The sequence below is a fragment of the Mobula hypostoma genome, chromosome 20, assembly GCF_963921235.1.
Source record: "Mobula hypostoma chromosome 20, sMobHyp1.1, whole genome shotgun sequence".
Taxonomy (NCBI): domain Eukaryota; kingdom Metazoa; phylum Chordata; class Chondrichthyes; order Myliobatiformes; family Myliobatidae; genus Mobula; species Mobula hypostoma.
The window spans coordinates 34,591,395-34,614,042 of NC_086116.1; the positions used below are offsets into that span (position 1 = coordinate 34,591,395).

The following is a 22,648-nucleotide window of genomic DNA, read 5'->3' on the forward strand; positions in this document are numbered from 1 at the left end:
GAGGTCAACAGTCCATCTTATCGTACTAAGGAATTGTTTAATTGTCTGTTAACAGCGGGGATACAAAGAAACACAATAGAATCAATGAGAAACTACAAAGATGCACGAGCAACCAACGTGCAAAAGACAGCAAATTGCACAAATACAAAAATAATAATAATGAACAAGTAATAAATACAATTGAGAATATGAATTGTTACATAGAACAGCACAGTACAGGAACAGGCTCTTTGCCCACAATGTTGAGCCAAACCAATTAAATTAGTAACTCAAATGGCTAACTAAACTAATCCCTTCTGCCTACACAATGTCCAGATCCTTCCATTTTGCCTGTTGAAACAACTCTTAGAAGTCCCTGATGTATATCCCTTTACCACCACCCCAGGCACTGCATACCAGGCACCCACTACTTGCTGTGTAAAACACCTGCCCTCACATCTCCTTTGAAATTATTCCCTCTCACCTTAAATGCATGGCTTCTGGTTTTTGACATTTTAACCCTGAGAAAAAGTTGTTTGTCTTCTCCATGTGTGCCTCTCACAATCTTATAAACCTTGGCCAGATCTCCCCCCAGCCACTCCAGAGAAAACAACCCGAGTTTGCCCAACCTCTCATTATAGCACATACCCTCTAATCTAGGCAGCATCCTGGTACACTGCTTCTGCACCATCTCCAAAGCCTCAACATCCTTCCTATAATGGGGTGACCAGAAGTGTATGCAATGCTCCAGATGCAGCCTAACTTTTAAAAAGTTTTATAAAGCTGCACTAGAACTTCCTGACTCGACTAATAAAGGCAAGCAGGCCATATTCCTGCTTAACCGCCCTATCAACCTGTGTCACCACTTTCTATTCCTTCTTAACCACCGTATCAACCTGTGTCACCACTCTCTATTCCTCCTTAACCACCCTATCAACCTGTGTCACCACTTTCAGGTAACTATAAGCTTAGATGCCAAGTCCCTCTGCTCATCAACACTGTTAAGGGTCTTGCAGTTAACAGTCATTATCTCTTTACATTTGATCTACCACGGTGCAAAATTTCACATTTGGCAGGGTTAAACTCCATCTGCCATTTCTCTGCCTACATCTGCAACCGATTTGTATCGCAGTGTATTCTTTACCAGTTCTATGCCATCCACAACACACCAATCTTCATGTCATCTGCAAACTTACTAATCCACCCAGCTACATTTTCATCCAGGCCATCTAGAAACATCACAAACGGCAGAGGTCCCAGTACAGACTCCTATGGAACACCACTAATGATGGACCTCCAGCTAGAAAACGTCCCTTCGACAACTACCCTCTGTCACCTAAGGGTAAGCCAATTCTGAATCCAAATGGTCAATTCACCATGGGCCCCATGCATCTTAATCTTCTGGATGAGCCTCCCAAGAGGGACTTTCTCAAACACCTTACTAAAATCTATGTAGACAGCATCCACAGCTCTACCTTCATCAATCATCCTCAGCAAAAAAAAAACTCAATTGAGTTTGTAAGACACGAGTTGTCCCACGGTGTTCTCAATGCTAACTGAATGCTAATCAAGTTTCCACTCTGTGTGTTGTGCAATTATTTCCAATGCAGTGGTGTTGGATATGGGGTTCCTCCTCACCACCTGAGATAGACATACCTCTGTGGATCGCATGTCACGTTTCAGGAAACAGACGGAGTGACTTCCTCCACTGGGTTAAGTGGGGTGACTGGCCAGTCGAAACTCATATACTTGTTAATTTAAAGGTTTTAAAAATTTAAAGGCGGAACCGTTTCTACCAACAGGAGAAGGGGCAAAGGCGGGTTACTGGCGCTTTAAAACCAGTTGCTTTGGGCAGATGGGGCTTATCAGCCATGATTGGCAGCTTATCTAGGAGAAGGAAAACTCTGATTTCAAACCTCCACTGCCTTGCGTCTATACACACTCGCGGGGAAGGCTTCAGGAGTAAACGCTGAGGGAAAAATCTGGAGCTGGAGTCCCTAAGGCAGTTTTATGTTGAGTTCAACACTGACTAGCAACTCTTGCGACGCCGCTGGTGTCAAACTGTATCAGTCTCTGCCATTCCTTTGGGTGAAGAGGGGCAAATTAATAAACGGGCAACAGCTTGCTCTTCATATTGACCTGGCCTGGCTTGCATAACTAGACAGCTAGGATGATCCATGGTCGACCCTGACTGACGGAGGCCTCATCTAAGCTTTGATTATGGATGGCAGGGTGGAGATATGTCTCTACCAAAGGAGTGTAAAGTGCTCCCTCCCTCTGCTAACCTGCAGGTCATCCTTGGGCAAGGTGTAGCACCTGCATGCCCCCACGCATCCTGGATCAGGGTCATGTGAAGCCGTGGGAGCAGGTGGTGGATAGTCGTATGAGCAGCTGGTGCACACCGTAAGTCCTGGTTACGAGATCACTGACACTGGGCAGACAATCTCTGAAGAGTTTTGATTTAATGGCTGGGGTCACCTGTCTTGTAAAGACACTGCCCAGAAGGAGGCAATGGCAAACTACTTCTGTGGAAAATTTTGCCAAAAGCAATCACGGTCATAGAGACCATGATCGCCCACGACATATGACATGGTACATAATGATGATGTCATACGACAAGGCACATAATGATGATGAAAGCTTTGGTGCCATTTTAAGATCATAATGATCAAAGATTTGAAACAGCTAATCGTTGTTTTATAGTATTTGACATATTCAGTCTTTCAAATTTCTGGTCACAGGAACACAGATTAGCACACCTACAGCTTTTGAAAATAATTTTGGGGAAACATGGTGGCATAATGGTTAGAGATATGTGGTAGCTCCTGAGACCCCAGGGGCTGTCTGTACAGACTTCTGTCCGTGGTTTTCAACAGGGAGTTCCAGTCTCTGCCACAATATGCTGGTAGGTAGCTTGGCTGCTGCGATTTACTCCTTGGTGATGGTTAATCTTTAAACATTTGCTGGGTATGTTTGGGGGAGAACAAGTTATGGGGGACAAGGAGGTAAGAGGGGGAAACACTGTGACTAATAGAATTGCTTCCCAGGAACTGAAATGGACCCACAAAGCTCTCAATTTTTCTTTTGTCTATGTGCTAATATATAAGAGCATCTTAAATGTCCCTAATGTATCTGCCTCTACCAACACCCTTGGCAGCACCCACCACTCTCAGTGTATAGAAAATCCTTGCTCTGATATCTCTCTTATACTTTCCTTCAACATATAGCACACAACAGTACAGACCCTTTGGCCCACATGCACTGAGAATCCCACCAGCTTTCTCCTGGAAGTCCTAGAGGGAGGATTGCTCCAGTGAGACCAAAATCTAAGGTCAAGGCAAAGGTAGTCTGCTCATTGCTGACAAACGAGTTCCGTACCTTTCCATTCTGAGACAACGCAATGCCCCTTTGAGATTTCTGTATCTGGATCCCCAAAAGCTTTTTCTTACATTCGAAGTTAAAAGAAATGTACCAAAATACGTATATGTCACCATATACGAACTTGAGATTTGTTTTCTTGCAAGAAGAAATACACAAAAGAATATTAAAGAAATACACTAGAATTTATTAAAAACTGTAACTAACAATGACTGATAAACAACCAATGTGCAAAAGAAGACAAATCACACAAATACTAAGTAAATAACACTGAGTTGTAGAGTTCTCCAAAGAGTCTATAGGTTGTGGAATCAGTTCAGTATTGAGGCGTGAAGTTATCCTTGCCGGTTCAGGATGGTTGAGGGGTAATAACTATCCCTGAACCTGGTGGTGTGGGATCTAAAGGTTCTTTCAATCCATGCAACCGTATCTAATTCTATTCTTACCAATGAGTAAATGCCATGACTGTATCCCACTTCAGTGAGATGGGTTTCCACTGTCATCCACTTTGCACTAACGCTGATTAAAACTATTTCTTATATAATTATGCCCCCGCCACTTCTCGACCTCTCTGTTTATTTTTAGATACAGCACAGTATCAAGCCCGCCTTGTCCAACAAGTCCACGCTGCCCAATTACACCCATGTGACCAATTAACCATTTAGCCCACTGAATCTGCTCCATCATTCCCTCATGGCTGATTTATTTATTTTCCCTCTCAACCCCATTCTCCTGCCTTCTCCCTGTAACCTTTGATACACTGACTAATCAAGAAGAATCTAACAACCTCCACTTTAAATATATCCAATGACTTGGCCTTGAGAGCCATCTGTGCCAATAAATTCCACAGATTCACCATCCTCTAGCTAATGAAATCCCTCCTTACCTTTGTTGTAAACCAGGGTTCCCAACCTGGAGTCCACAGACTCCTTTGTTAAAGCTAGGGGTTCATGGCATAAAAAAGGTTGGGAACCCCTGTTCTAAAGAGACATTCTTCTATTCTGAGGCTGTGCCCACTAGTCCTAGGCTCTCCCACTATTGTGAACATCTGCGCTATCTAGGCCTTTCAATATTCAGTAGCTTTCAATGAGATCCCCCTCTCATTCTCCTAAACTCCAGCAAGTACAGGCCCAGAGCCATCAAACGGTCCTCAGACATTATACCTTTCTTTCCTGGAATAATTCTTGTAAATCTCCTCTGGACCCTACTGTAACACTTCAATTTGCTCTGTTATCGTCCTCAATGTAGTGTTGTTATGAATTGATCTGTATGGATGGTATGCAAGATTTTCTCTCTACTTAAGTACATGTGACAATAATAAATCACTTTGCCCATTTACAAGTTAGGAAAACGCTTAACTGGAGTAAAGGGAAATATGAAGCTATCAGGCAGGAACTTGGAAGTATAAATTGGGAGGAGGTGTTCTCAGGGAAATGTACAGCAGAAATGTGGCAAATGTTCAGGGGATATTTGCGTGGCATTCTACATAGGTACGTTCCAATGAGACAGGGAAAGGATGGTAGGGTACAGGAACCATGGTGTATAAAGACTGTTGAAAATTTAGTCAAGAAGAAAAGAAGGCTTGCGAAAGGTTCAAAAAAACTAGGTAATGATAGAGATCTACAAAATTCTAAGGCTAGCAGGAAGGAGCTTAAGAATGAAACTAGGAGAGCCAGAAGGGGCCTTGAGAAGGCCTTGGTGAGCAGGATTAAGGAAAACCCAAAGGCATTCTACAAGTATGTGAAGAGCAAGAGGATAAGACGTGAGAGAACAGGACCAATCAAGTGTGACAGTGGGAAAGTATGTATGGAACCGGAGGAGGTAGCAGGGGTACTTCATGAATTCAGTATTCACTACGGAAAAGGACCTTGGCGATTGTAGGGATGACTGACAGTGGACTGAAAAGCTTGAGCATATAGACATTAAGAAAGGATGAGCTGGAGCTTTTGAAAAGTATCAACTTGGATAAGTCACTGGGAATGGACTTGATATACCCCATGCTACTGCGGGAGGCGAGGGAGGAGATTGCTGAGCCTCTGGCAATGATCTTTGCATCATCAATTGGGACGGGAGAGGTTCCAGAGGATTGGAGGGTTGCTGATATTGTTCCTTTTTTCAAGAAAGGGAGTAGAAATAGCCCAGGAAATAATAGACCAGTGAGTCTTACTTCAGTGGTTGGTGAGTTAATGGAGAAGATCCTGAGAGGCAGGATTTATGAACATTTGGAGAGGCATAATATGATTAGGAATAGTCAGCATGGTTTTATCAAAGGCAGGTTTTGCCTTACGAGCCTGATTGAATTTTTTGGGGATGTGACTAAACACGTTGATGAAGGTAGAGCAGTAGATGTAGTGTATATGGATTTCAGCAAGGCATTTGATAAGGTATCCAATGCAAGGCTTATTGAGAAAGAAAGGAGGCATGGGATTCAAGGGGACCTTGCTTTGTGGATCCAGAATTGGCTTGCCCACAGAAGACAATGAGTGGTTGTAGACGGGTCATATTCTGCATGGAGGTCGGTGACCAGTGATGTGCCTCTGGGATTTGTTCTGGGACCCCTCCTCTTCATGATTTTTATAAATGACCTAGATGAGGAAGTGGAGGGATAAGTTAGTAAATTTGCTGATGACACAAAGGTTGGGGGTGTTGTGGATAGTGTGGAGGGCTGTCAGAGGTTACAGTGGGACATCAATAGGATGCAAACCTGGGGTGAGAAGTGGCAGGTGAAGTTCAATCCAGATAAGCGTGAGGTGGTTCATTTTGGTAGGTCAAATATGATGGCAGAATATAATATTGATGGTAAGACTCTTGGCAGTGTGGAGGATCAGAAGGATCTTGGGTTCAAGTCCATATGACACTCAAAGCTGCTGCGCAGGTTGACTCTGTAATTAAGAAGGCATACGGTGTACTGGCCTTCATCAATCATGGGATTAAGTTCAAGAGCCGAGAGGTAATGTTACAGCTCCATAGGACCTTGGTCAGATCCCACTTGGAGTACTGTGCTCAGTTCTGGTCACCTCATTACAGGAAGGATGTGGATACTGTAGAGAGAGTGCAGAGGAGATTTACAAGGACGTTGCCTGGACAGGGGAGCATGCCTTATGAGAATAGGTTGAGTGAACTTGGCCTTTTCTCCTTGGAGCGACAGAGGATGAGGGGTGACCTGATAGAGGTGTATAAGATGATGACAGGCATTGATTGTGTGGATAGTCAGAGGCTTTTTCCCAGGGCTGAAATGGCTAACACAAGAGGGCACAGTTTTAAGGTGCTTGGAAGTAGGTACAAAGGAGATGTGAGGAGATGTCAGGGGTAAGTTTTTTTTACGCAGAGTGGTGAGTGCAGGGAATTGGCTGCCGGTGACGGTGGATACAATAGGGTCCTTTAAGAGACTCTTGGATAGGTACATGGAGATTAGAAAAATAGAGGATTATGGGTAACCCTAGGTAATTTTTAAAGTAAGTACATGCTCGGCACAGCATCGTGGGCCAAAAGGCCGATATTGTGCTGTTGGTTTTCTATGTTTCTATTTACCTCAGCCAGGAAACATTCCCAGCGAGGACCTAATTATACAGAGATATTTCTGATGGCATCAACCACACCAAACTCCCTATACAGTGTTACGTACCCCGTAACTGGGTTGCCAAACCAGCAGAAATGGATCACTCAGTTGGAGTCTGGTTTACTAGAACTAAGAAAGTTTTATTAAAGAAACAAGCAACACAGTACTCTAATCAAAAGGATAATAAATGCAACAGTTCAGCAATGATAAACACACGTGTGCACAGAATTAAGATAACAGGATCAATCAAGCTCTATCGTTGTCTAGGGGTAAATGACCAGTTTCAAAGTAATGCAAAGTTCAGTTCAATTTAGTTCAGTTCAGTTCACAGTTATCGCTGCCGTGGGAGATGGACAGTGTGGGGGCAGGAGAGAGAGAGCAAAACGAATGAATATTCAAGGCTTCCACACAGACCTTCGCAGTCAGCTTTCGGGCGAGTCCTTTGTGATGTCATCTGAGGTCACCGACCGTGACCCCTCTGTTTCCAGATACGATCGTTTCTCTGCGGTGAACCCGGCACCCAGGCAAGGGTGGACACACACCAGGTTCCCGCCGATCGTGCCTTTCCACCCTGTGCGTCTATGGCCTGGTCCCGCAACCGGCCTTCCAAAACTTCCCACCGACTTGTGAGAGACGCATCGCTTCCAGGGTCTCGTTACCTCGGGTGTCGTGTGTGTCCTGCCTTAGTGAACCTGTCCCTTTTTATCCCCCTGCTGGGGTATCGCCTGTCCATCACTTCAAACAGTTCAGGGTTCAAAGGGGGAGCCGATCTTGACAGCTCTCTCCTTCTGTTACTCTCTCTCCCGTCCCTTCATTACACATCTCCAAATGCTGCTCAATTGTTTTCCTTATCTCTCTCTCTCCTGAAGACAGGTGGCAGACCAACTGCTGATCCCACTGGTGCCAGCACAGGACAGCTACATCTTAATCTATGTGTATTCTTGTCACACTTCCCCCCTTTAAGGATTTTTTTACCGGGGTAAAAATTACAAACATGAACACATTATTTGATACACACAAATATACATCTTTATCAGCTATTTGGCTAATACAGCGAATTTGAAGTTGTCAACACCTTGACAGACAGTCAGCAATCACATTTTCTGTTCCTTTTATATGTGTTATTAATAATCCCTTAGACCAGGCTCCAACTTAGCAAACTTCATAGTGGCCAAAAACACTGATGAATTGTGATCAATGTAACCTCTCATTGGGTTTCGTCCCGGACCACAATAACAAGGGTCGTCCCATTCTGACTTAGTTTTCTCTCGCAAGGGCTTAGTAGGAGGGGGAGGGGTAGTAACCGCAGAGTTATTGCAAAACTTCCTACAGTACCCCACCATCTCCAAGAGCCTTCTGAGGGCCCTCTTGTCTGTCGGGGTTGGGATGTCAGAGATAGCCCACACTTTAACTTGCATCGCTGCCAGCTGCCCCTGTGTCACCACAGTTCCCAGGTAAGTGGCCTTCGTGTGGCTGAACTCATTTTTTTCAAGGTTCACTATCAAGCTGGCTTCAGACAGTCGTATTACATTGCCAATACACACCTCTGTGTTCGTCAGCCCTTTTGTCACTGAATTACTCATTCTATATGGATGTTGTTCGCTAGGCTGACCTAGTGTGACAGACACCACCCAACGTCCCAGTCCCAGTTCCGTGTGTGAGTCGTTTAATTACTTCTCCTAAAGAGTCGCTTTGTTCGGGGATTAAGGGAGAGACCTTATCAGCAGAGCTGGCCAAAACAATAGCCTTCTCCCATCTGGTCGATACCATACTCACCTTTTCAAAATGGTTTTTTTCTCTTATCAGGGGGACCCTAGCTTCATTGATTTCCGCGCTAACACCGACTAGGTTTGTTAGCATATCAAAAGCCTGTGATCGTCTCAGTTCGCGTCGGCCATAATCGATAACATCCTTCCTCCTGTGCAGCCGGTAAACCTCTTTCATGATTCCACCAACTGTTTTCTCCAGCACCTCAAAATGTCCACCAAGGGGTACCTTGTGGGCCAGGTTAAAAATCTCATCCCCATAACTCTTTTGCACCACCCCCCATTCCTCATCTGTGGGTACGGTACTTGGTCTCCCTTTCTTCCTTAGCACTTCCTCCTCCACACAATAGCCTACTGGCTCCCTTCTTAATTCTGCGTCTGAGAGAGCTGTCTCTGCCAAAACCATCAGCCCCTCGTCTCGCTCCTGCGCCTGCACAAATTCCTTCCTGGCTAATGCTAAGTCTGTCTCAGCTCCCTCCCTACCCCTTGTTTCACTACACTCCTTCTTTTCACTTTCTACCCCCTTCTTGTACAAGGCTGGCAGAAACGTCTCAGCTAAATTTACTACCGCAGTCCCGTGATGAACCTGTGAGCCCATGGGCGGGGCCTCAATGCTGGCAGGCCGACCTGTCAATCTCACGGCTGGGAACACAATTCCCCCTGCGAGGTCATTACCCAGCAAGACTTCCACGCCTTTCATCGGTAATTCGGACCTCACCCGGATCGTGACTAGTCCAGAGACCAGGTTGCTTTGTAAGTGTATCTGGTGCAAAGGGACGGCCTCTGTCCCTTCCCCAATACCTTTGACCTTGACCGCCCCAGTCTGGGTCTCTGAGCTAAACTCTAATACACTCTTCAGTATCAGTGACTGACACGCTCCCGTGTCTCTCCAGATCCACACTGGAACTGGTTTTAACCCCTCCTTCACCGACACCAATCCGGCTGAGATAAACCTCTCGCGCGCTTCCCGAACTTTGGCAGACCTGTCCTTCCCTAGCAGTTCATTTACCAGCTCGATACAGCCAGTCAAAATCGCCGTTTTTCCTTTTCCCGTCTCCTTCTTTGGGGCAAAGCACCTGGACGCAAAATGTCCGACTTTCCCGCAATTATAACAGATGACCCCAGGAGGCTTCCTACCAGACTGCTCCCGGTCTACCTTATCCTTCTCACTAGTCCCCGGCTTACTTTCTGACTTTTCCGGTGGACTCTCCCCGCCGTCCTGACCTCCCTTCTGGTAGCCTTTACTCGGGACAAACTTCACTTTATGCGTCAACACATACTCATCCACTAACTTAGCAGCTGCGGCTAACGTGGCTGCCTCTTTCTCATCAAGGTAGGGTCTCATACCCTCAGGGACACAACCTTTAAACTGCTCAATCAGGATCAGCTGTAGCAGTCTGTCATAATCCCCCTCTACCCCCTTCGAGGCGCACCAATGCTCACAATATGTCTGCATCTCACGGGCAAACTCTAAATACGTGCAGTCCCACTGCTTCCTCGCATTCCGGAACCTCTGCCGGTATGCTTCCGGGACCAACTCATAAATCCTGAGGATGGCCTCTTTCACCACCTCATACTTCTGGGCATCTTCCGCGGACAAAGCTGAGTAAGCTTGTTGGGCTTTCCCTTTCAGTACACTCTGAAGCAAAACAGCCCACTTATCCCTCAGCCAGTCCTGACTTGTAGCAACTTTTTCGAAATGGAGAAAGTACCGATCCACGTCGGTATTGTCAAATGGGGGAACCAGCCTAACCTCCTGGGTCGCCCAGAACCCTCCACCTTGGTTTGGCACGGGCCCCTGCTCTGCCCTTATCTTTAACTTCTCCAGCTCAAATTCCCTTTCCCTCTGCCTCCCTCTCTCTTCTCGCTCCCATTTCCTCTCTTTCTCTTCTCACTCCAACTGTCTGTCCCTCTCTTTCTCTTCTCGCTCCAACTGCCGCACCCAGAACTTGTGCTCGAGTCTCAGTTTTTCAAGCTGCACCTGTACCGCGTCTCCAGCAGGTTTTTCAATAGACACCACCTCCAGCTCGCTTTGGGGAAACACACCTTTAGATACATAGTGCTCTATGATAGCTCTGTGTATCTCCTCTCTCCTCATTGTCGACTTCCCCTTAGCAAGATTCAACCGTTTGGCCACAGCTACCAATTCCGATTTCCTGGCATCCTCTAATGCCTCCAAGGTCAGCGCCTTTATAATTTCCTCAGCCTCCATTTCTGCTGTTTGTCTTTTCTTTCTTTCGGGAATTTTGACCCAATCAATTTACTCCATCCCAAATTTAGCGTTCAAAATCGCGGACGAGAACCCCACTTATGTTACGTACCCCGCAACTGGGTTGCCAAACCAGCAGAAATGGATCACTCAGTTGGAGTCTGGTTTACTAGAACTAAGAAAGTTTTATTAAAGAAACAAGCAACACAGTACTCTAATCAAAAGGATAATAAATGCAACAGTTCAGCAATGATAAACACACGTGTGCACAGAATTAAGATAACAGGATCAATCAAGCTCTATCGTTGTCTAGGGGTAAATGACCAGTTTCAAAGTAATGCAAAGTTCAGTTCAATTTAGTTCAGTTCAGTTCGCAGTAATCGCTGCCGTGAGAGATGGACAGTGTGGGGGAAGGAGAGAGAGAGAGCAAAAGGAATGAATATTCAAAAACGGCTTCCACACAGACCTTCGCAGTCAGCTTTCGGGCGAGTCCTTTGTGATGTTATCTGAGGTCACCGACCATGACCCCCTTCGTTTCCATGATCTTTCAAAGACCATGATCGTTCTCGGCAAATTTTTCTACAGAAGTGGTTTGCCGTTGCCTTCTTCTGGGCAGTGTCTTTACAAGACAGGTTACAATACTCTTCAGAGATTGCCGGCCTGGTTTCAGTGGTTGCACAACCATGACTTGTGATGTACACCAGCTGCTCGTACAATGATCCACCAGCTGTCCCCATGGTTTCACATGACCCTGATTGTTAAGGGGGGGGGACTGGGGTGCTAAGCAGGTGCTACACCTTGCCCAAAGGTGACCTGCAGGCTAGCAGAGGGAAGGAGCACCTTACACCTCCTTCAGTAGAATCATATCTCCACCACGTCACCCACATAATAACTTTACCCACTTCAATTGTTGTGTGTGCAAAAGTGAAATTTGCTTTGTCCAAGGGCAACCAACATAAAGATATACAATTTCCTGGAGATTCACGGTCTCCCTACCTTTGTTCTGTAGGGTGTCCTTATCTTCCTTTGTTGTAAACCATGCTTGACTGACAGGATCGAGATCTTCGTTGTTCTGGGGCGAAATTCCCTCAATTTGATCTTCATTGTGCAAGATCTGTGAATAAATTAGAAATGAAGAGCCTTCCAAAATACTTAGCAGTTAATGAAAATACTATAAGGAACAGACTCAGAGTGGCACTGTAGTGTGGCGGTTTACACACTCCATTGCAACCCCACGACCTGTGTTCGATCTCACTGCAGTCTGTAAGGAATTAGTATGTTCTCCCTGTGACACATGCATTTCCTCTGGGTACTCCGGTCTCCTTCCAAAGACGTACAGGTTAATAGTCAATCATACACACAAATGATTCCGCAGATGCTGGAAATCCAAGGCACACAAAATGCTGGAGGAACTCAGCAAGTCAGGCAGCATCTGTGGAGGGGAATAAAGAGTCTATATTTTGGGGCGAAACCCTCAACAGGACTGGAAAGGAAGGGGGGAAAGATGCTAGAAGAAAATCGTGGTGTGAGAACAAGCAAGAAAGTGATATTTAAGCTTTTGCAGGGTGGGCATTTCTCAAAGAGTCTTTGCAATGGATACAATTGGTCACATGGGTGTAACTGGGTGGCATGGGACTGTTACTGTTCTGTATCTCTAAATAAATAAATAATCCAGTAATTATGTTTACTAATGTACGTAATAGGGGATTAAGTTCTAACAGGCCTGAGGTAACATTGCAGTGCTATAAAACTGGTTAGATGCCACTGGCTGCCTGATTATACGAAGGATGTGGAATCTTTGGAGAGGGTGCAGAGGAGAATTAAAAATAGAGGGCTATGGGTAAGCCTAGGTAGTTCTAAGGTAAGGACATGCTCAGCACAGCCTTGTGGGTTGAAGGGCCTGTATTGTGCTGTAGGTTTTCTATGTTTCTATGTAGTTACCAGGATGCTTCCTGGACTGGAAAGCATGTTTTATGAGGAAAAGAAAGGTTGAATGAGCTGGGGCTTTCCTCTTTGAAGTGAAGGAGGATGAATAGATTAAGTGAACAGCCAGCACCCTTTCCCCAGGGCGGGGATGGTTAATATGAGAGTTAGGTGTTTTTTTACACAGTTAGTGGTAGATGTACGGCATGCACTGCCAGTGGTGGTGCTAGACAGATACATTAGGGACACTAAAGAGACTCTCAGATAGGCACATGGATGAAAGAAGAATGCTCACCTTGCAGTGATGTGCTACCACTGTGCATTCCTGCAGCATACACTCTGCACTCACTGTGTTACTCCCTCAGCCCTGAGTCAGGGGCTTCTGGGTTCAGTTGTACTTCAGAGGCAGGAGCCTTAAAAGCAACTGGAAGGGGTTGAGTGAAGAGCTGGAGGAGGAGGAGGAATCTGATAGGAGAGGGTAGAAGACCATGGAAGAAAGGGAAAGAGGAGGAGCACTATAGGGAGATGATGGGCAGGTGAGGAGATGAGGTGAGAGAAGGAAACAGAAATGGGGAATGGACAATTACTGGAAGTTCGAGAAATCAATGTTGGTGCTATCAGTTTGGAGGCTATCCAGATGGAAGACAAGGAGTTGCTCTTCCAACCTGAGCGTGGCCTCATCAAGGCAGTAGAGGAGGCCATGGACTGATATGTCAGAATGGTCTCCTCTACTGCCATGTCAGTCAATGGCCTCCTCAACTGTCGCAATGAGGCCACACTGAGGTTTTCATGTTTGTTGTACTGTTCTGGTGCTCCTCTTCCCTCCCTGTCTTCTATGGTCTTCTACTCTCTCCCAGCTTCACCGATCACCTACCACATTGAACTTCTTCCTCTGACTTCTCATCTTTCTTTCCAGTCCTGAAGAAGGGTCTCTGTTTGAAACGTTGACTGTTTACTCTTCCACGGATGCAGCCTGGCCTGCTGAGTTCCTTCAGCATTTTTTGTGCATTGCTTTGGATTTCCAGCATCTGCAGATTTTCTTGTGTTGCTAATCTAAATGATACACATATGACCTGCCAGCTTGCACTCCCTGCCCTCCCCCACCTCGTTTTCTTCTCTCTTCTTTTCCAGTCCTGAAGAAGGGTACTGGCCTGAAATGTCAGCAGTTTATTCCCCTCCATAGATGCTACCTGAGCACTGTCGCAGGAAAGCAGCACCCATATTAAGAGCCCTCAACACCCAGGACATGCTCTCTTCTTGCTCCTGCCATTCAAGAAGAAAGTACAGGAGCCTCTGGACTCACACCACCAGTTATTACCTCTCAACCATCAAGCTCCTGAACCAGAGTGGATAACTTGACCCACCCCAACACTGAACTGTTTTCACAACCTATGGACCCTTCATCTAATGGTCTTGATAATTTTGCTTATTTATTGTTGTTAGTATTTCTTTTCTTTTCTTTTTTGTATTTGCACAGTTCGTTGTCCTTTACACATTGGTTGTTAGTCCATCCTGTTGGGTATGGTCTTTCATCGATTCTACTTTGTTTCTTGGATTTACTGAATATGCCCGCAAGAAAAAATGCAAGAAATATGAAAGCCAGCTAGCAAACAACATCAAAGTGAATAGTAAAACCTCTTCCAAGTATGTAAAAAATAAAAGAGAGATGAGAGTGGATATAGGACCACTAGAAAATGAGACCAGTGAAATAATAATGGGGGACAAGGAGATGGCAGATGGCAATTGAGTATTTCGCATCACCCTTCATTGTGGAAGCCCCTAGCAGTGTGCCAGATGTTGAAGTGTGTGAGGGAAGAGAAGTGAGTGCAGTTACTATTACAAGAGAGAAGGTGTTCAAAATGCTGAAAGACCTGTAAGTACATAAGTCACCCGGATCATATGAACCGCACCCTAGAGTTCTGAAAGAGGTAGCGGTAGAGATTGTGGAGGCATTAGTAATGATCTTTCAAAAATCATTGGACTCTGGCATGGTGTCAGAGAACTGGAAAATTGCAAATGTCACTCCACTCTTTAAGAAAGGAGGAAGGCAGCAGAAAGTAAATTATTGACCAGTTAGCCTGACTGGTTGGGAAGATATTGGAGTTAATTGTTAAAGGATGAGGTTACAGAGTTGTAACACGCTGTAAGGTTTCACTGCTAAAGCTAATGTAATGGTTTCTCTGTAGCAGCAATGTTTGGGTTATGACTAGGGATAAAGGGACTTTGGAATGTATGCTATCCAATGGGAGAAATGTTGTTCTTGTGTGTGTGGGAGCTGGGTTTTTCCCCCGTTTATCATCGGGGAGCGATGGAGAGAGACAGCACGTGAATGGAGAGAGTTGGAAGAACACCGGACGGAGTGGGCTGAGGAGTGAGGATCCGACAGTCGGCTACGCTTGGAGGTCGACGGGAACAAATGAACAAACAGTGAGCTCCAACGATGTGCGATAGACTTTTTCCTTAAAATGGGCCCTTTTACTTTCCATTTTCTTTACTGACCCTCTATCCAGATTAAGATTTATAAAGTTTATTTAATTGCACACGGTGTACTGTCCGATATTTCGCGGTGCGGATTTGTAACCGGGCAACACATCACGCAGCATCCACACAAATGAGATTTCTCAGTTTGGCGGGGCCGAAGTTGTCTTCCCCTAGACGGACACGTGCTGGCCGAGCCCGAGGGTTACAGAGTACTTGGTGACACAGGACAAGATGGGACAAAGTCAGTATGGTTTCCTTAAGGGAAGATCCTGCCTGATGAACCTGTTGGAATTCTTTGAGGAGATTACAAGTAGGATAGATGAAGGGGATGCAGTGGATATTTGGATTTTCAGAAGGCCTTTGACAAGGTGCCACCATGAGGCTGCTTACCAAGTTAACAGCCCACGGTAGTACAGGAAAGTTACTAATGTGGTGAGAGCACTGGCTGATTGGTAGGAGGCAGCGAGTGGGAATAAAGAATCCTTGTCTGGTTGGCTGCCAGTGCCTAGTGGTGTTCCACAGGGGTCGGTGTTGGGACTGTTTCTTTTTATGCTGTATATCAATGATTTAGATGATGGAATGGATGGTTTTGTTGCCAAGTTTGCAGATGATACAAAGATTGGTAGTGTTGAGGAAACAGGTAGGATGCAGAAGGACTTAGACAGATGTGGAGAATGGGCAAGAAAGTGGGAAATGAAATTCAATGCTGGAAAATGCATGGTCGTGAACTTCAGTAGTAGAAATAAATGTTCAGACTATTTTCTAAATGGTGAGAAAATCCAAAAATCTGAGATGTAAAGGCACTTTGGAGTCCTTGTGCAAAATACCCTAAAGGTTAACTTGCAGGTTGAGTCGGTGGTGAGGAAGGCAAATGTAATGTCAGCATTCATTTCAAAAGGTCTACAATACAAGAGCAGGGATGTGATGCTGAGGCTTTATAAGGCACTGGGGAGGCCTCAGCTTGGGCATTGTGAACAGTTTTGGGCTCCTCATCTAAGAAAAGATGTGCGGCTTTGGAGAAGGTCCAGAGGAGGTTCACAAGTATGATTCTGGGAATTAATGGGTTATCATATGAGGAACGTTTGATGGCTCTGGGTCTGTACTCACTGGAAATTAGGAGGATGAGGGGGGAATCTCATTGAAACCTTTCAAATGCTGAAAGGCCTAGACAGAGTAGATGTGGAAAGAATATTTCCCATGGTGGGGGAGTCTAGGATAAGAGGGCACAGCCTCAGGATAGAGGGGCGTGCATTTAAAACGGAGATGCGGAGAAATTTCTTTAGCCAGAGGGTGGTGAATTTATGGAATTTATTTCCATAGGCAGCAGTGCAGGCCAGGTCATTGAGTGTATTTAAGGCAGAGATTGATAGGTTCTTGATTGGACACAGCATCAAAGGTTAAAGGGAGAAGGCTGGGAAAAGGGGTTGAGGAGGGGGTAAAGGATAAGCCATGATTGAATGGCAGTGTGGATTCGATGGGCCAAATAGCCCATTTCTGCTCCTATGTCTTATGGTGTAAGACGAATTTCAGGGTTGCATGTGATGGTATACATGTACTTTGATAATAAATTTACTTTCAACTTGACCTGCTGAATTCCTCCAGCATTTTGTGTATTACTCAAGATTTACAGCATCTGCAGAATCTTGTGTTGATGAAATATTACACTAATCCTTATTGCAAGAAGATTTAAATACAAGAGTAAATATATTTGCATTGCCTGCCCAATTAACAATACCTCAATGATACCACACGTTTAACATTGAACATGTGAAACCAAATGCTTCAGTGCAAATCCAGCCTTTCCTGCTAGCTTATAGCAGGAGAAACTTCTGAGAACACAGTGAAATACTTTAAAGAATGTCTGACCTGTATCTGAGTAATAGTTTCAGCGTCTTCAATTTCTGTTGCTTGAGACAGCTCCGATGCTGCCTCTCCAGTCATGGTTACCTCAAAACTTTGATCGTTGTCTGAGACTGCCAATGATAAAAATTACATACAAGTCAGAATATTCCAATGAAAACCCTACGGGAATTAAAAAAAAACATGAATAAGAAACCAGAATGCTGTGATTGATCCCCATTACTCTATTGAGAATGTTTCAGCTAGAAGGCCTGTGGAAATTCCCCAGTGTAATTACCATTGCAGCCAAAGGCTAGTAAGAGAATCTTATAAACAGGAATAAAGTTGTGAAAGGTATGGTTCAAAGAATATTTATTATTGAAGTAGATAGGCAGTATACAACCCTGAGATTTGTCTTCTTGCTAACAGCTACGAAACAAAGAAACACCATGGAACCTGTTCAAACAAAACATCAACACTGAACATGCAAAAAAAAGAACAAATTGCACAAATGGCAAAAAACAAGAGTAAAAACACAGAATATAAAACATCAAAGCACAGTCTAGGCAGTTTCAGTTTAGTTCTGTTCAATTTAGCGCTGTGTCATTTGTTAATTGCAGGCCACAGAGCAAGTCTGCCCTGACTAAAATTGCATAAAATAGCAATTAAAAAAGGAGTAACCAGAAAACAGAAACACTCACAAACTTCTACAAATATACCATGGAGAGCAATCTGATGGTTGTATCACCGTCTTGTAGCGGAGGTAGGGGCGGGGGGAATAGCTACTGCACAAGATTGAAATATGTTGTGGAAACTTGTAGAATTAGCCAGCTCTATCGTAGGTAGCAGCCTCCACAGTATCCAAGACATCTTCAAGGAGTGGTGCTGAGGAAGGCAGCGTCCATCATTAACGATCCCCACCAACCAGGACAGGCTCTCTTCTCACTGTTACCGTCGGGAAGGAGGTTCAGAAGCCTGAAGGCACACACTCACCGATTCAGGAACAGCTGCTTCTCCTCTGCCATCCGACTTAAATGGACATTGAACCAACAAACACGACCTCACTACTTTTTTAGTTCTGTTATTTACTACTTATTTTAACTACTATATATATTTCACGACATATGCCAGTGATATTAAATCTGATTCTGATGCAACAGGAACTACGAGTTCAGACCTATTGACAGGGTAAATGCAAACAGGCTTTGGCTTTTTCCACTCAGGCTGAGTGAGACTACAAATTGAGGTTATGTGTTAAGGGTGAAAGGTAAAAGGTGAAATGTTTAAGGGGAAACGAGGGGGAACTTCCTCACTCAAGAGGGTGGTGAGAGTGTGGACTGAGTTGCCAGCGGAAGTGGTGCATGCGGGTTCAATTTCAACACTTAAGAGAAGAGAAGCTTGGATTGCTGCATGGATGGGAGAAATTTGGAGGGCTGTGGTCCAGGTGCAGGTTGATGGGACTAGGCCAAGTAATAGCTCATCATAGACTAGATGGGCTGAAGGGCCTGTTTCAGAATCAGGTTTAATATCACCAACATTTGTTGTGAAATTTGTTAATTTTGTTTCTGTGCTGTAGTGCTCTATGACTGTAGGAATATTGTCACAGAGCACTACAGACTATATGTAAAATATAGGGAAGGAGAGATGATTTCAGTGTAAAACAGGTGTTCAGACTGAAGTAAAGTAACTGGAAGATTCTATCATCATCGGGATTCAAGAGCAGTTAATATCCTTCAACCAGGCTCCTGAACCAGCACGGATAACTTCACTCACTACAACTCTGAACTGATTCCACACCTACAGACTCACTTTCATGGACTCTACAATTCATGTTCTCAGTATTATTTATTATTGTGTGTGTTTTTTTGTATTTGTACAGTTTGTCCTTCGCACATTAGTTGTTTGTCATTCTTAGTGCGTAGTTTATTCATTGATTCTATTGTTTTTTTTGTTCTACTGTGAAAGCTTGCAAGAAAACAAATCTCAGGGTTGTATATAGTGACATATATATACTTTGATAAATTTACTTTGAACTTTGAAATTAGTCATATTTGTGCTCATTTATTACTGGCCAGACTGCAAATGCATTGCCTCAGAAATTGTTTAAATAATTTTTCTTAAAACTATTCAGTGTAAATAGAGGCATTCTCACCTACTGTGCACAAGCCTGCTTATTTATTCTGCGTAATTTTTTCAGCACAGTTCAAGATTATTTACCTTGCTGTCTACAAATATAAAGTTTGTTAGTAAATGGAACAGTTTGTTTACAAAAGTCATTAACTGGTAATCAATCTCCACTACAATCAGTTTCAGCATAATCAAGAGGTTTGAAAGAAATGTTATTGAAAATAAACCAGTGGATCTGCAGTGTGGCAAACACTAAACATAAATGAGCCCTGCCCCACCTTTGAGGACACTTCAAGTGCGATGCCACACGAAGGCGACATCGAACATTAAAGAGTCTCATCATCCAGGATGCGTCCTCTTCTCATTCCCACCGTCAGGGAGGAGAAACAGGAGCCTGAAAACACACACTCAACAGCTTCTTCCCCTCTGCCATCAGATTTCTGAATGGTTGATGCCCATGAACACCACCCCATTGCCTTTTACACTATTTATCTTGTAACTTATAGTAAGTTACACATTGCCGCGTACTGTTGCCACAAAACAACCAATTTTACAACATTTGTCAGGGATAATAAACCTGATTTTTGATTAGGTTATACCACATGAATTAATTCCCAATTGCAACAATTTAGTCCTGTTATTTTACAAGCTCTGGAGTCAAACTAATTCAAGATGCTGGAGGAACTCAGCAGGTCAGGTAGCACTTATGGAAAGGAATAAACAGTCTGCATTTCGGGTCGTGACCCTTCATCAGGACTGCATGATGACTCTTTCTGGATTTGTGGCATCTGCAGAATTTTGTGTTTATGAGTCAAATAGCTCTGCAAGTCCTAGTCCAGTGGTGGCTGTTGGCCTGGAGATGGCCTCTCCTCGGGTTAGAGGACTGTGGACGTGTGCCAGTGGGTGGGAGGGAGAAAAGGGGTCCGTTTTGCCGTCATTACTGCTTGTGCTGCTCTGCTGAACATCGTGGCCATGCTGTGTTGGCGATGGAATGTGTGGCGACACTTAAGCCCCATTGGGCACATCTACACAGGGCAGTGTCGCAGGAAAGCAACATTCATCATCACGGACCCACACCACCAGGTCGTGCTCTTTTCTCACTGATGCGATCGGGAAGGAGGCACAGGAGCCGCAAGACCAACACCACCAGGTCCAGGAACAGTAATAACCATTCAATCATCAGGATCTTAAACCAGTGGAGATAACTTCACACAGCTTCACTCACCCCATTATTGAAATAATCCCACAACCTATGGATTTACTTTCAAGGGCTCTTCATCTGATGTTCTCGATACTTAATGCTTACTATTTTATTCTTATTATTTATTTTTGTATTTGCATGGTTTGCTGTCTTTTGTAGACCGGTTGAACACCAAGTTGGGTGGTCTTTCATTGATTCTATTATGGTTATTACTCTATTATGGATTTACTGAGTATGCCCGCAAGAAAATGAATCTCAGAGTTGCACATGGTGACATATATGTACTTTGATAATAAAGTTACTTTGAACTTTTGACACTGATGGCTGTCCCAAGCGTATTCTTAGGCTGTGTTGGTTGTTAAAGCAAACGACGCACTTCACCCTCTTTCAATGTACAAGTGATAAATAAATAAATAAATCTGAATAGTTATATATAACTAAATGATCTAACACAACTAAACCAGGGGATGAAGATCTTACTTGGGAGAGTAACAACCGACTGTACTGTCGCAAATGGGCCTGTGATACCCGTGGATTCAAGACTTGCATCATCTTCAGCTGACAAACAGAGCCTTTTGTGCAGAGGTTCTTGATTATCCTCAGAGTCTAAATCTGTATTTGATGCATAAAACAGTGGATGAAAAGAAAGATTAATTTGTAATACATTTTCAGTTAAGTCTTGTGAAGAATAATTAAACAGCCATGATAGAACGGTGGGGCAAACTCGATGGGCTGAATGGCCTCATCCTGCTCCTTTGCCTTGCAGTCTTTTCATGTATAATACAGAAAAGAAGAATTAGAATACAATATTACCATAAGAAAACATTTTGTCTGGACAGGTCACCGCTTGACATGGCAATTGCTCTACGTGTGACCACAAGAGAGTGCTGAGAATTGTGGACACAGCTCAGCACATCACAGGAACCAGCTGCTCTGTTATAGACTCTGTCTATACTTCTCCATGCCTCAGTAAAGCAGCCAGCATCATCATAAGGGCGAAACGTGGAATATTTAAGGGGAAGCTGAGGGAAAACTTCTTCATTTAAAGTAGTGGTCGCCAACCTTTTTAAGCCCAAGATCCCCTACCTCGGCCTTAGTGAAAGGCAAGATCGACCTACTAAATTGTTTAGAGAAAAAAAAAGCTCAGATTGTACTTCCAACTTGAGGCTTTTTACTTGGGCTAATGGTAATTGAATTACATAAAATGCTTTTGTCAAACTTTCAAATTAATTCAACCAAGAAAACACTGTAACTAGCATATCAAACAGGCCATAGCTGTCTTTCTTTAAGAATATTACAATACTTCATAGCTTTTGTAGTAACTTCTACTTTGAAAAAAGACCACTTGACAACTTCATGTCCAAAGGAACAACTTTATCTGGGACGGCAAAACCAGTGCGGCGGAGGGGCTTATACACACACGTGCAGAAAAGACCGGAAGCAAAACCCCGCAACCCTGGAAACAACCTCTGTTTACAAACAGCTTTCCGTAGCGGGAGAATTGCTATATTACCATTATCCTAATTGGTATTGATTTATCTTTATAATGCTCACATTACAACACTTCTCCCCCTTTAAATTCCAACATTCCCCAAATGTAAGAGAACTGGGAAACAAAAAACAGTGGTGTCATTAGCTTGTGTACCCCTGAAACTTATACCAGTGTCTCAGTAACAGTTTACCAATACAAAACACCTGAAAAACCTGGCAGATTCAACATTCAGTCTAACAAAGGAAACCGTCCATTCCAATATGCATTCTGTCAGGAGGTTTGCGAGGGCACTGAGTTGCAACGGTCTGTTGACTTGCTGCCTGAGATAAAGAAACGAGGAGCACGAGGAACTGTCAGATGATGTGTGGCTACTGGATTTAGGGTTTCTGACAGACCTAACGACTAAATTAAACGCACTTTACTGTGAGCTCATGGGAAAAGACCGACACCTGCCCTACATGATAAGCGCAGTAAATGCGTTTAAGGCCAAGCTCGGTGTTTGGATTTCAAATTTAAAGAACGGGAGGCTGACACACTTTCCCAACTTGGAGAAACCGTTATAGGCATCAAGGAAAAAAAATAATTTTCGCCCTGAGCAGTACTGTGCTTACCTAGACAAACTGGCAATAGAGTTCGATCAGCGTTTTGGGGAGTTAAACGTCATGAAAGATATTGCTGCATTTATCTCAAACCC

General features: G+C 44.1%; 1 protein-coding gene across 4 annotated transcripts in view; it reads right to left on the bottom strand.

Annotated features, from left to right (window-relative positions):
* dmtf1 (cyclin D binding myb-like transcription factor 1) overlaps positions 1-22,648 on the bottom strand; it is a 106,176-nt gene that overhangs the window by 44,522 nt on the left and 39,006 nt on the right. For all 4 annotated transcript variants that reach the window (XM_063072654.1, XM_063072655.1, XM_063072652.1 and 1 more), the window contains exons 3-5: positions 20,943-21,074; positions 17,162-17,268; positions 11,888-12,005 (exon numbers count right to left, since the gene is read on the bottom strand). In XM_063072654.1, coding sequence (XP_062928724.1) covers positions 11,888-12,005; positions 17,162-17,268; positions 20,943-21,074 — 357 coding nt within the window. The remainder of the gene's footprint in view (positions 1-11,887; positions 12,006-17,161; positions 17,269-20,942; positions 21,075-22,648) is intronic.